The sequence below is a fragment of the Felis catus genome, chromosome C2 (assembly GCF_018350175.1).
Source record: "Felis catus isolate Fca126 chromosome C2, F.catus_Fca126_mat1.0, whole genome shotgun sequence".
Taxonomy (NCBI): Eukaryota; Metazoa; Chordata; class Mammalia; order Carnivora; family Felidae; genus Felis; species Felis catus.
In genome coordinates, this window is record NC_058376.1 from 93,127,140 (window position 1) to 93,142,057 (window position 14,918).

The 14,918-nt window shown below is 37.3% G+C and overlaps 1 protein-coding gene across 3 annotated transcripts in view; it reads left to right on the forward strand.

Moving 5' to 3' along the window:
* The window catches only part of SPATA16 (spermatogenesis associated 16), a 244,958-nt gene that overhangs the window by 146,561 nt on the left and 83,479 nt on the right, over positions 1-14,918 (forward strand). For all 3 annotated transcript variants that reach the window (XM_019840100.3, XM_045037259.1, XM_003991900.5), the window contains exon 5: positions 13,843-13,927. In XM_019840100.3, the coding sequence (XP_019695659.2) occupies positions 13,843-13,927 (85 nt within the window). The remainder of the gene's footprint in view (positions 1-13,842; positions 13,928-14,918) is intronic.

Below are 14,918 nucleotides of genomic sequence, written 5' to 3' on the forward strand. Positions count from 1 at the left end.
CTAATGTGTCATTTTATGGCACTTCAAGTCATTGAGAGAAACATTTTTGGGGCAGAGGATTTTTTGATGCCTTAAAAATTGCCTATTTATCTCTAGATGTAATGTTGCCTTGAAAAAAATGAGAAGCAGAATGGATATGCTTAAATTAAGGAAAATATTGAGGGAGGGAGAAGCTGAATCCTGTAATAGTGCATTAAGGCCAGGTGAAGGTGGGTTTTTCTGTGGAGGCTCTTTGCTGGCCAGAATATTAATAGAGTACATCAGAAAATAAGAAAAGAGATGCCACAGCAGAGGCACGGACTATTTAAAGAGGTCTAGAAAAGTGTGAAAAGCAAATCTGAACACATCATAATTTTGCCAAATGTCCACCCTGAATATATATCACTTATAAAATCAACAAATGCTTATATGTTATTTTTATGACCCTCTGCTGTCTTGGAAGCATGAGCCAGTCTTCCACCAGTGAACTGTTCACATGTGGACAACAGACTCTTCATTGTATCTTCCCGAGATTTTCACAAAAATTTTGTTGTTAATAGTGGTGGTGGTGGTGGTGGTGTTTGTGGAGGTTTTTCTATCTAGATTACACTGAGAATGCTACATATAAAATCGCTTTAAAGATCCACTTAAGTGTCAAGTATCCCATGTAACAATTTTGACCATATTAATATGAGGACATTCCCTAGGTATAATGTGCCTTTCCCCCCAGCTTACATCCAACTTATTCTGACCTGCTTTCACACCGTTCCTATCCTTTCAGTATAGGAACCAAACTTGCCTGAGTTGGGAACATCTGACTCAACTTCTGACCCTCTCCATCTACCACATTCACCCTCAGGTTGGCAACAATCATGTTAAAAATAATGGTTTCAACCTGAAATTTGTAGATTGTTTCATAGATTTCAAATTGTTTTACACATATAATTATGGACACACACACACACACACACACACACACACACCCCTCCAGAATATAGGTATTATTATTTTTTTTTAATTTTTTTTCAACGTTTTTTATTTATTTTTGGGACAGAGAGAGACAGAGCATGAACGGGGGAGGGGCAGAGAGAGAGGGAGACACAGAATCTGAAGCAGGCTCCAGGCTCCGAGCCATCAGCCCAGAGCCTGACGCGGGGCTCGAACTCACGGACCGCGAGATCGTGACCTGGCTGAAGTCGGACGCTTAACCGACTGCGCCACCCAGGCGCCCCCAGAATATAGGTATTATTAAAATCATCTCCATTCTAGAGATGGACCATAGATTTCTAGGATTAAGGGACTTGTCCAAGGTCAACCAAGTTATAAAAGAGTAAGTAAGATGCATGGCTCCATAGCCTGGGTTCAGCCTTCATGTAGGATCATGCAAACAATATTTATTTCTCTTTCTCCTTTTTTTTTTCTCCCTGCTTGGTGCTTACTTTATTATACCTCAGGGAACTTTTCTAAGATACATATACTCTTCCAACATTGGAATCCATTTCCCATTAAAAACAAAGTATACATACACTGTGGTAAGGTTTTTAAAGCAGCCTATAGACACCCACTTAAACCACAGTTTACTAAAATGACATACATTTAACAATTATACAATATTTTATTAATAAAATAACAGCAAATGAAAGAGAAAAGTGACTTAATACGTATGAATTTTTAACTGAATAGAAACTTCCAACAGTTTTCTTCTGGCTTGCCTTTTTTGTTCCATTTGAGAGGAAAAAAAATTATCCTGCTCAAGACGGATAAGGAAAATGGTCTCAGCTAAGAAATATTATGAAGTAAAACTCAACCTAAAAAAAACAACAACAAACTTTAAAATCTGTCCCATCAACTTTTGAAGTGCCTGTGGTTCCCTTTCAGAATACCAATAAACATCTCCAAGTGGCTCTCAGACCCTCTCTATATCATTCATGGGAAGTGGGTGAGGGTTTTTTGGTTTTCAAAGTAACTGGCAAGTACTATTGGCATGTAGAATGGGGTGCCCAGAGGTGCTGCCCCCTGCAGTGCACAGGACAGTCCCACACAACACAAACTGTAACTGCTTAAAATTGCCAAGAGTGACCACTACTGAGAAACACTGAAAATGAAACCTGCTTCTATTCAGTTAAAAATTCAGATGTGTTATGTTACTTTACTCTTTTATTTGGTCTTATTTTATTAGTAAAACATTGCATAACTGTTAAATGTATATTATTTCAGTAAACTGTGGTTTAAATGCATGTCTGTAGGCTACCTTGAAAACCTCACCAGAGTATATGTATCCTTTGGTTCAGACAGAAAACTGATTACAAAAAAAGTTCCAAAAAAAAACACCTTACTGTATTAAAAATCTGCCTGTGTCCACTAATCACATTTTGTCCTCACTTTCTCTGTCTTTACCTGGGAGTCACTAGCTCTTGAGAAATAGGCAGCTGAGTTTATGATTGCAGTCCACTTACGCAATATGCAAAATACTCAGGATGGTTCATCATAATCTCTATATATTCTGAGATGCTTCCCTACCCAAGCAGAGACCAAGAGATAGAATGGCAAGCAGTAAGACTGTACTTTTCTTATTTCTAGGGAGTAACAAGATTTAGTTCTGGCCTCTTTCGCTGAAAGCTGTTCCTTTGCTGTGAATGGGTTTATTTTCTGCTCTGTACAGTCTTCTTTCCAACTGCTTTACATTTTATATTGGCTTCAGAAACTGCTGGTTTGAACTACTGAAAGCAAAATTAGATTCAGAGTTGCCTGGTTTTGTATAGCCAGACTCTCCTCTAGCTTTTGTCCCTTTTCAGGATGACCTAAGATGACATGCCCTGTTTTTTCCTAATTTTGTCCCTACCCCTTTGATCCCACAAGAAGTTGGATGAAACTTTATAATCCTGTTCAAGATTAGAGAAACACAGTTTCTGAATTTTCACAAATACCAAAGGTGAGGGCGCCCTCTGCTGATGAATAAATGTTCCAAAGATGGGGGTTCAATTCTTGGTCATGGGAGAGTGATCCGTGATACGGTGAGACAGGAGACAGATCACCAGCAGGAACATTCCCTAGAAGAATGCTCCAGGGGGAAATCTTCAAGAATGAGCACCAAAAAAACAACTTAGCTTGCTATCAGGCTTCATCAGTGCTTTTCAGGGAGTCAAGGCAGCACATTACATAAGTTGATGTCGGTTTATACCAGTCAATCTCTACCCAAGAGTTATAATGTTGGTTTCAGGCTAAGCCCATTATTTTCTTATCTATTATTTTCTCGAGAATCAGATACTAGTCCATTCATCTGGAAAAGAAACAAGTTCATCTTTAGGTTTTTCTTTATCACAAGATTAACAGGATATTCCTTTATGGAAACTGCCTCTAGTGTCTGACACCAGTCACCACAGGGCCTGGCATATTACCATATTTAAGGATTCAAATTCCTTCTCACATGCCTTTGTCATTTAACTTTGTCCTAAAGAATGGTGCCAATATCTCAATTTCCCATTTGTCTGTAGTCACTGCCTCGTTAAGGCTCATGCATTGTCTCTCAGAACTCCTACGATGAGCTCCCACTTCCAGTCTTGTCACCTTCAAATGCATCCTCTAAAGAGTTGCCAAGATTCTCTCTCTAAACCATAGAACATTCCATGTCACTCTGTACTTAAAATCCACATGATGAAACCCATGCTCCTTTGTCCTTCCCCATGCTTTCTTTGCCTGATCTGAACTCAGTAAGATGATCCTGTTGGAGGTTCCTACTCTTCCTCCTAACTTATGAGCCTGTGATCAAGTTGTACCTTATGCCTAGGATGACCTTCTTAGGGCATTCTCCCTTTGCTTGGCTAACTCCTGCTCAGCATTTAGGCTGATCCAGGCTTTCATCTCTTCCAGTTCCCCCTCCCCAAACACACCAATCCTCACAACTGCATTAATTTATATATCAACTATTCCACTTTACTCACTGTGATATAATTAACTCTATATGTTTGCATCTCCATTAGATCCTAATGATAGAAAATGGCATATTCATCTTAGAATCTCCATCTTTGTAGAATGAAAGAATTCATGAAGTATCCAAATATGAATCTAATAAAAATGTGTACTCAGTCCCCTTTCTATATCCATATTGCCCTATCAGGACCTGGTGCCCCAGACCATCTTCTTTGTCCTGGAAAGCAAATGGGTCCAGATGTCAAGGGACACTGCTTATAAAACCACGTAAAAGTAGACATCTCAGCAATGCCACCAATATAGCCACAGGCTGTCATTGTCCCTATTAAACACAAGTCTGAAAGATCCTGGCTGGATAAGTTGTCCTCCCCATCATAGAATCCAGACCACCAGTGGCTGAGATCTTAAAACTAGAAGTTTTCATGTTATTCTCCCTGCCAAAAATCCTTCAATTATTCCCCAACGTCTGTAAGACAAAGTTCAAATTCGCTTGCCTGGAATCCAAGGCCTACCATAACCTGTCCAGAACATAATTTTTGTGTCTTTCTTCCCTTTATTCTTTTACACAAAACCATCTGACTCTCCCTAGAATCTGTATTATACTTTCTGCCTTCAATGCTCTTGCATGTAATAATGTCTCTGGAAAACAAACAAACAAACAAAAACCACAAAACCTCCCTTTTCTTCATCATCACTTAAAAATAATGCTAGTCATTCTTCAGGTCTCAGGACTGAATCAGTCCATTGCAGCCAAGAGTCATCATTTCCCCCTTTACTGCTCTGTACTTCTTAGTTAACATTATGTACTTAACATTTGCATAGTTCTTAATGGCTATAAAACCGCCTTATATTTTGGTTACTCTTTTCAAATATGGCTGTTATATCAATAGTTATTTTGGCAGTTCATGAAGGTCAACATCATGTATTTATACATTTCCATGTTACCATGACTCCCAACCTTGCCTGTTGTAATAAACATAATAAATATTTCCTAATAATATTGATAGGCATATTTGGTTTCTCCACACAGAACAAAAATAATCACAATCAAAATCAAACCTTCATATGTAATCTAAAATGAATTCTACTCATCTAGACCACTTCAACCAGACATATATTTTCTACGGAAGTAATGACACATCTCTTGACATGGCCAGGAAAGGAAAAGTTGACTGTGTCAGATTAATAAGCCAGAACTAACAAGAAGACATGACTGCTAGTGAGATAAGCATGGGATGGGAGTAAAGGAGGAGGACCAGGCCTCAGGCAGAGGCCACCCCCCCCCTTAATCAATCACGGGAATATGGTTTTTGGAGAGTTTATCAGTGGTCAGCAGGTTGGCAAGAAATTAGCATCAGGGAAGCCCAACACAAGATAATAGAGTCTGGTAGAAGATGCACAGAAAAATAATGGCAACATGGAAGCAGTACAGAACCCTGGTTAAGAGGCCAAAATTTTATGACAAATATATCTGGTTGAATCCTGACCTGCTATCAATGTTTTTAGAAATCAGCCTCCTCGATTTAAGGAACCTCAGTTTCCTCATTTCATAGCTTGGTTTCAAGAATTAAATGAGATGTCTGGGTGGTTCTCTCTCTCTCTCTCTCTCAAAAATAAACATTTTTAATAAAAAGAATCAAATGCAACATAAAAACACTTACTATATATGTGGTAAGCACTTTATAAATATTGGTTGCTGTTACAAATAGTAACAACAGTAATACTATTATTATTGCTTTTTCTTGTTATCAATTGAGAATCTAAAGACAGGCAATATTTGAAATTTCAGACTAGAAGCAGGCAGTGAACTTCAAGAAAAGCTAGTATTCATTCCTGGTCAATCTTGTAGGAGCAAGCATATCTAGAGCCCCAGTTTAATCAAAATCTGGACTTACAGTCAAGACAGGAACACATTAACTAGATTTGGTCTGCAAAAGGTAGAGACTTGGTCTCAGGGACAACTCTCAGCTATTAGAATTGAGCAGTTAGGCACAGAGGCAGACTTGTCACAAAGCCTACAAATAACTTCTTCAGTGCTCATCAACCACTGAAATACTTGACCTCAGAACACTGTAGGGGCTGAGCCTACTGATGAGTATCAAATGACTAGAGGTAGTGGAGTGAAGGGAAAAGATACCCAGAGCACAGTGTGAACAAAAGCAGATATAAATTATTGAGCCCTCTCCAGAGAAACAGAACCAATAGGATGTATCAACATATGGAATTGGTTCATGCAGTTGTGGAGGCTGAGAAGTCCTAAGATCTGTAGTTTGGCAAACTGGAGGCTCAGGAGAGCCACAGGTTTAGTTCCAGTCTGAGGCCAAAGGTGTGAGACCCTAGAGAGCTGATGGTATAAGTTCCAATCCAAGTTTGAGTCCAAAGGCTGGAGAAGACTGATGTCCCAACTCAATAACATTCAGAAAGGGAATTCTCCTTTACTCAGCCTTTTCATTCTATCAGGCCTTCAAGGGATTAGATGAGCCATACCCATATCAGGAAGGACAATCTGCTTTACTCAGTGTACAGATTCAAATGTTAACCTCACCCAGAAACACTCTCACAGACATCATGTTTAATCAAACATCTTGGTGCCCTGTGGCCCAGTCAAGTTGACACATAAAATCAACCACCCCAGATGTTTGATTAAACACGATGTGTGTGAGAGTGTTGCTACTAAAACTTACAGTGTTGATGGGGATGCTCCATGTCAGTCAGCGTAGTAGCCACTAGCCACATGTGGCTATTGAGCACCTGAAATATGCCTTATGTATGTGAGAAACTGGGTTTTGAGTTTTAATTTTAATTAAAATTAATTATTAATTATTTTAAATATAAATAGCCACATATGGTTAGTGGCTACCATATTGGACAGTAATAGGTCTAGGAAAAGAAGGTCTAGGAATTACAAAATGTGAGACTTATTCAGGAAAAGGGTAAATTTTTAGTTGAGGGATCATAAGGCAGAACTTTTTTACACAGAGTGGCCAGAGAAGGCCTCACTGAGGAGATTGCCAATATTTAAGCTAAAGTCGAAAGGGCCAAATCCTGAGAAGAGGCCGCCAGGTAAAAAATGAAAGGAATAGATTCCAGGTAGGAGGGTCTTAATACGCAAATGCCCCAAGGCAGGAAAAATCCTGTTTACTTTGAGCAACTGAATAAGCCACAGGTGACTGGAGGGTGATGGAAGGTGTTTTGAAGAGAAAAACAAGGGCAACCTATTACAAGAAGAGTAGACCACAGAAGGGGCTTGGATTCTATTTGAGGTATTTTATATTTATGTTGTTTTTAGAGATCACTGTGTGGAAAATATGTGAGCCTACAAAAAGAAGCTTTGCACGCACATATGTGTGTGTGTTTGCTTGAGTGGGTTTGATAGTTTGATTCTCTTCCTGATCAGAATATAATCTTTTCAATATTAGTGTGTATTTATATTCAAAAGGACTATAAACTTTGATCAATATTAATTTATCTAAGTTAACAACATATATATATGCATATATATATATATATATATATATATATATATATATATATATATGCATACATATGTTCTTTAGCTTTTTTAAGTACAAGAGAAAGGAAACAGCCTCCTAGGTATGTTGACAATAGGGAAGGATTCTGTAGTTAGAACTATCCAATAGATGCACTTCTATGAAGTATCTATACCAGTTACATAAGTGAAATAGCTGCATACAAAAACCGTAAGATTATCCTTAGACTCTTGAGAGAGGTCAATTTCCGAGTATAGAAGAAAGAAAAGGCGGAACCTAAACCAATTGAAAAAACAATCATGAAACTGACTAATGTCAAGCAAAGGGGGCCCATGGAGAAAGATGAAAGCAACTGGGGTTAATTAATTAACCTAGGGAAGAGAGATTAATAAATTTTTGTAAGAATATGTAGAACTGCTATTCACAGGATAAGGTCTAGTTAGGTTGCACTAACCCAGGAGAAAGAACTGAAACCAGGAGACTAAAACGGCAGAAGATGCTATTTATGGCTATGAAACTCTGGACTCAGTGAGGAAAGCAGAGCAGTGTCCTTCTGTGGAGGTCTTTAAAACAGAATAGATTCTCATCAGTCTCATTTGAAAGGTTTAAGTGTGATCCTGCCTAAAGGCAAGGTGATGAACGAATGACTTTTCAAGGTCCCAGCCAGTCAGCCCTATGAGAACACACAGCTGATTGTGTGCTGTGATTTTCTTTTGTTTACCCATATCTTATTGTTTTACACCACCAAGTGGCCACACTGAGTAGAAATGTTACAAATTCTGCATATGATCAGAGGCCTTGAGAAATGTCAAAGTATATGCTTTGAATATACTTAGAATTACACAGTCTGTTTGTAAATATTCAATCTGTAAAGTCAGCTGGCATGAAAATGCTTATACACTGTGATCCTTGTATGGTATTAATTTGGAAAACAAAGCTGGTACCTATCTTAATAATAGCATGTCAAATTCTTATATTGTGTATTTGCTGTTCTGTAGGAATGGGATTTGATTCACAATAAGCTGAGTTATCACACAAAAATCTTTTATTTTAGAAGCACATATATTTAAAAGCCAGATTTTGACCCTTTTACATTTAACAGATGTATTAAGTAAATTAAATGTGACTTCATAAACAATTTTCTAAAATAAGCTCAAATGTAGTATCAAAAGAATAGTAGAATAGGCTTGCAGGGAAACCATAGCTGTTGACACAATGACTGAAGCCATCATGTTAAAAATAATTTTAGATACAACATAATAGGCTAATGTGCTTCCTGGTACCTTTCCTTTTTAATTTATGTAAAAAATAAATCAGCATCCATTAGCATTTATTAAACTCTCATATGAGCTAAATGTTGGATTCTACATTGGACAAATTAAATTGACAAAGCCCACCTTGTCACTGCATTCCCTGCCACCTTCAGAACAAAAGCATTTCTGTCAAATAGGAGCGGAGAAGTAATCCAGGGCCAGACTGCTTGTGTTAGAATCCTAGTAAGCTATGTAACTCTATAGCCCTCAGTTTTGATTTTTTTTTTTTTTTGTAACACGAATTTAATTATTTTGACTTAAAAAAATTAGTGTGTGTCATTAACTCAATAAACGTTTATTGTGTGACTACCACACTGACACTGTTCTAGGCACTGGGGATAAAGCAGTAAATAAAACAGACAGAAATCCCTGCCTTCAGGAAGGTTGCATTCCAGTAAAGACCCAGATAGTAAATATTTTAGGCTTTGGTATGGATAGTAGTGGAATGTGGTCAGGGTAGTCCTCACTGAGAAAAAGACCTGAAGTTGAGCCAGGAGATCAGGGGGCATTTAGAGAAAGAACATCCCAGGACAGACTATCAAATGCAGAATCCCAGAGGCAGTTGTGTACCTGCAGCAGCAGGGTAGACAGTTTGTCTGGAGCAGAGTAAAAAGGAAATAAGATCAGAGACAAGATGGCAGGGGGCTCAAATGCCATTTTCAAAACTGATTTTTACTCTGAGTGAGACAAGAAGCCTTTGCAGTTTTAAGCACAGTAGTGACCTGCTCCAGAGCACTAATTTTAATTTTTTTGGCCTGAGAAATTGGATAGATGGAGGGGACCAGTAGAGACTGTAAGAAGGGAAGTAAGGAGGGTCAGAGTCTCGGGTATAGAAAGATTATATTTGAAATACCTATTGGGTATCCAAGTAGAGATGTGAGGAAGATAATTTCTGCAAGAGTCTCGAGATCCAAAAAGAGGTTTTAAATTCAGGATATAAATGTAAGTGTTGTCAACCCATCGACTGTATTTAAAATCATGAAACTGGTGAAATCACCAAAAAATTACATTTGGAAGGAAAGAGAAGAGGTCCAAGCATTGTGCCCTTGGGTACTCCAAAAGTAGGGACCCAGGGAGATGAGAAGATAGCGGAAAAGGAGATGGAAAAGGGCAACCGGTAAGATAGGAGGGAAACCCGAAAGAGCAGAGTTGCGGAAGCCAACTGGGAAAGTATATACTGGAAGAGGGAACAAGCAGTCGCCTCACTTGCACCCAAGGGTCCATGCAAAATGAAGACTGAGAACTGAACCACTGTTGTAGCAGCATGGAGACCTTTAATAGCATTGAAGAGAGCAGTTTCAGGGAAGTAGTAGGAATGAGAGCCTTGTTGGAGCAAGGTCAGAGGAGAGCAGGAAGAGAGATATTCGAGATACAGGGTACACACAGCTTTTTCAAGGAGTTTTTGTGGGTTTGTTGTTTGTTTTTTTATACAGAAGGAAAGCATTAAGATGATAATTGGAAGGGAAGTGGATCAAGAGAGGCTTTTGGGGTGTTTTACTTTAAGATGGCGGAAACAACAGCATTTCTGTATGCTGGTAGAAAAGCTCCAGGGGAAAAAAGAAAAAGAAAATGAAAAAGAGAAAAGAAAAGAAACAAGGAAGAAAGAATGAGTTACTGGACAGTCCCATGGGTGGAATGAGATCTGATGCAGAAGTGTGCATGAGTGGGTGGGTGGGTGGTCGGGTTCACACTCTGCCATGTAAAATGCTTAACCTGGTGCTTAGCACTAAAAAAAGTCCAAAAGGGACAGATACGAAACCACTCACTGTCAATTAAAAGGGTTTTGCTAACATGATCCTACAGTTCCAATGCAGCCACAATATTTGGTAGATTAATGAAAATAAGTTGAGTAGAATAATGAAAACAAAACAAAGACATTTAGAAGCAACGTTGAATCACATTGACTAGCCTCCAGGATATTGGTCTAAAGGTAAACAGAGATACCTGAGTGAAAGTAGGAAGAATCACAGATACCGTTTACATTCGATTCATGAGGTGAGTCTGACAGGACCAGGATCCCACAAGGTACTTGACTCCTTGTAGATGCTCTGAGTTGATTAATTAATTATCTTTGCCCTTTATAAATTCAGCATGATGAAAAACCCCTGTCTCTTGCCTCACAAGTACTGCATGGTATAATGTTATTTCCATGCTCTTTTCATGTTCTTCCACTGAATTTTATACTGACTTATAAAGGCTAAGCTGTAGGGCAGAGCTGTGATAGAAGACCAAACAAAGGAAGGTGGGTGGTAAAAGCATAACTGCCACTTCCACTGGGAAGAAAATGGGGTCAAAGCAACTACGATGTAAATTGTGTTCCCAATATTAAAATAAATCTAACACTTATGAAAAATGTATCAGCAAACATGTGACTTTATGAAACCATACTTTGTTATTTAATACAAGTATCTTTTTACTGTTATAAGAATTGTGCTTTGCTGAGGTCAGATAATAAATTTCAATAAATCTCAATTCCTCGCTTGTTTCAATATAAATTTGGAGATGCGTTCCTTTGGAAAAAGACTTGAGCCCCCAGGTATAATAAAATCATATTTAAGAATGTAGCAGTGTGGGGCACCTGGGTGGCTCCATCGCTGAGTCGCCAACTTCAGCTCAGGTCATGATCTCGTGGCTTGTGAGTTCAAGCCCCGCACCAGGCTCTGTGCAGACAGCTCAGAGCCTGGCTCCTGCTTCGGATTCTGTGTCTCCCTCTCTCTCTGCCCACCCCCAACTCGTGCTCTGTCTGTCTGTCTGTCTCTCTCTAGGATAATTAAACATTTAAAAAATTAAAGAATGTAGCAATTTGGCAGCATGTAATTACAGAAAAAGCAACTTTTGGAAGACATTAATAAAAGTACTGAAACTCCTTATTTTTACAATGGTCAACTCAAAACCAAACCATCAAAAGCATTAAAAATTCAGGAAAGCTCTAGAAATCCACTGTCGTGACCTTTTTCTCTTCACAATTGTTCTCATCTAAGAATAACAATCACTAATATGATAGAAACTATCAGTTTAGCTTTTATTTAACTCAAGCCTCTGTGCCTATGATCCAGGATTATCTTTTACATTTTTTGCATGTTTCAAATTTGTAAAGTTTCTTTCTTGAACTCTGCACAACAGTTTTAGTACAATGTATACATTGTCCCTAAAGAGAAAACAGTAGACTGAAATGTTTTAGGGGGCCTGTGGCCAGGACATATAGAAGCTGGTGCCTATTAACCGACAGGCATATCGATGCTGGCCACCTGTTGCTCAACCTCATCATTTATCTTAGAGTTAGGCAAACTATACCAAGTCCAGCCTCCCATATATTTTTGGAAATAATGTCTTATGGAACACAACCCCATTCATTTGTTTACTATTGCTTATCGCTTCTTCCACAAGGCAAAGTTGAGTAGTTGTAAGACCACATGGCCTGCAGAGCCTAAAATATTTACTATCTGACCCTTTATAGAAAAACGTTTTCCCATCCCTGGTTTAACTAATGGTTGGTATCCTCGTTAACCAATGTTTGTTGAGAAATAGATACATATCCATATGGTAATGGGAGGAGGAATCAGACAGCTTCTATGAATATGTGTGTGCTGTCTTTGAGAGGGAGATTTTTTACATTTTTCATTGATTTCACAAATTCAGAATTTATTAAATGGGTTTCTGTTAGGTGACAGGTACCTACCCGTCAAGTAGACTTCCTTTTTAGGTAGTCATGAGAGGAAAATTTTTCCAAGTGTTTCTATCAAAATGCATATTTTGAAATTCACTTTTGTCCCCTCTTGTCTGTAATTTTTATAACTTTTTCTACTTCTTATATATTCACACAACGTCAAAACCTCATACCTCACTTTATCTTATCATTAAACTAGGGCTTTGAAAAATGTAAGAGGGTTCTTAAAAGATTAGTTATTCCTAAACTATTGTCATTTATTTTTAAATGTCGGTGGACAGCTCCTTTCCAATACCATTTGTGTAAAAAGAAATATATTGAGCTGAATAACCCTCCAAATGGCGATATGTTTTTTCCATTGTTAATTTTGAAAGTCCTAATTTTTGTCTGTCCTGAGCAAGAATCTAAACGTTTTAATTCTTTCAACAGAGTACCATAGTAAGTTTATAGCTGCTGTGCCTTAGACAACCTATACTTAGGGAAAGGAAATTTCCAATTCAATTTACAATGATGTCAAGAAACAACACATATCTGCAGGCATAGATAAGAAAAACATTCAGGGGTACACAGTGATAGGTCTACTTAAATAAATAAAACTTTTGGTACTAGTGATTAGGTACACAGGATTATTATATGTTTAATTGGCTAACGTTACAATTTGGAATTACTTCTAGTCACATTTAATTGGATTTGGAATCTCTGGAGAAAAGAAATAGAGAGGCCCAGCAGAAACAGTCATAAAAGTAAACTGTTTTTCCAAAGGGTGCTAAGCAATGAATTAATATCAATTGCACAATAGTTTTTAATATCTTCTCAGCTTAATAAGACTAATTCAATGGTTGTACACACTAGATACTAAAACCAATTCAATTAAACACAAAAGTTGGGGGAGGGGAGTGTTTGTTGAATTGGAAATTTTTATTTTTACTTTTAAGGAGGCCAATTTAATCAGAGGTAAATAATCTTTAATTCAGGTAAAGTCTAAGATATGCTTACATGGCAGTACAATACTTAGCTACATATGCTATGTTAGGTTTGAAGGCATTTTAGAGTCCATAACATATGTGTTGCTCTATAAAGGTTTTGAAGCTTAATAAGGGGCAACCAAAACAATGCATTCCTTCATAGTCTTTAAATATTCTTATACTGTGCAAACAGAAAAAAAACATCTAGAATACAAATGCTGTTTGCTTCTTATTCTTTTAGCTTAGATTACAAAAAAGAAACCAAAAACAAAAACAAAAAAACAAAAAACAAAAAACAAAACCCAGAAAGCAAAAAAAACCCTATTTTCTACATCCTAAAATTTTCTTGGGCTTTGCTCAATATTAGTCTAGTCAAATTTTATATATTACAAAATCTTCTTCTTCAGTATTTATATATACTACCTGTTATGGTTTTGTTCTGTCCTATAAATTTTTTTGTTTTTTGTTTTTTGTTTTTAATTTGTCCTTGTTCTTAGGAGTGCCATGATTGCTGACTACATGTTCTGGCTCTGTGGAGGAAGTGAACAGTGTATAAGCAAGCTCATCAAACTGTATTGGCAGGTAAAAATTTATATCCCAGTTAGGGATATATCTCATTTTTAGAACCAAAATGAAGAATTGGTGCTTAAATGACTGCTGAAGAAAGTAGCTTTGGCCATATCAATCAGAAGGACACCACTCAGTAGTAATGTATTTATAATGAAGTAGACTTTCTGTGACTTATTTTAAGGGCAAAATTCAAGGTTGTTAACCCTTGGCCCATACTTCAGTTTTACAACCCAATATAAATTTTAGACATCCCAGGAACTATTTTCCCAAGTATGCTGCTATAATGACATGATCCTTTAAAATATGAACATTGTATTCTCATAGATTCTTCTTGATCTATGACCTGTAAAAGCAGATGCTAGAAGTAATACCAATTACATAATAAAGGAAAATGCAAAGATCAGTTGTATTTGTTGAGTAATAATTAGTGTTGGAACACTTAACTAGTAACAAACTGCAGATCTTCTTTCTCATTTATTATTCAAAATGGCAGCAAGAAGTCATATCAAAGGTCAATGAGATGCCAAGAAGAGAGTCATAATTTCTTAAATTATAAAGAGAATTTAGAATTTACTAGTTCAATCTCCTTTACAACATACAAATCTATTCATTTCCTGTCCTCTCTGAGCAAATTGTTGATGACTTTCTGCTGAAATAGATCCAAAATGAAGAGCTCATTTAAGCCCAAGAAACAACATCCAATTTGCTAATTATTAAACTGTTTTCCTCATATGAAGTGGATTTCTACTCCCTTAAAACTTCAATCCAGTGGTTCCCAGTAGAGCAACATGGACAAAATGGAAACACATTTCCAAATGAAATTTTTTCAACTATTTGAAAATGAACTACAAAAGCTAGCTCCCTCCTCCATATCTTCTCCTCTCCAGACTGTATGGGGCATTTTATTCCTCATACTTCAAGATATTGAATTGAATTGAATTGAATTGAATTGAATTGAATTGAATTGAATATGAACCTTTTGAACTAACTAGAATAAGATCTG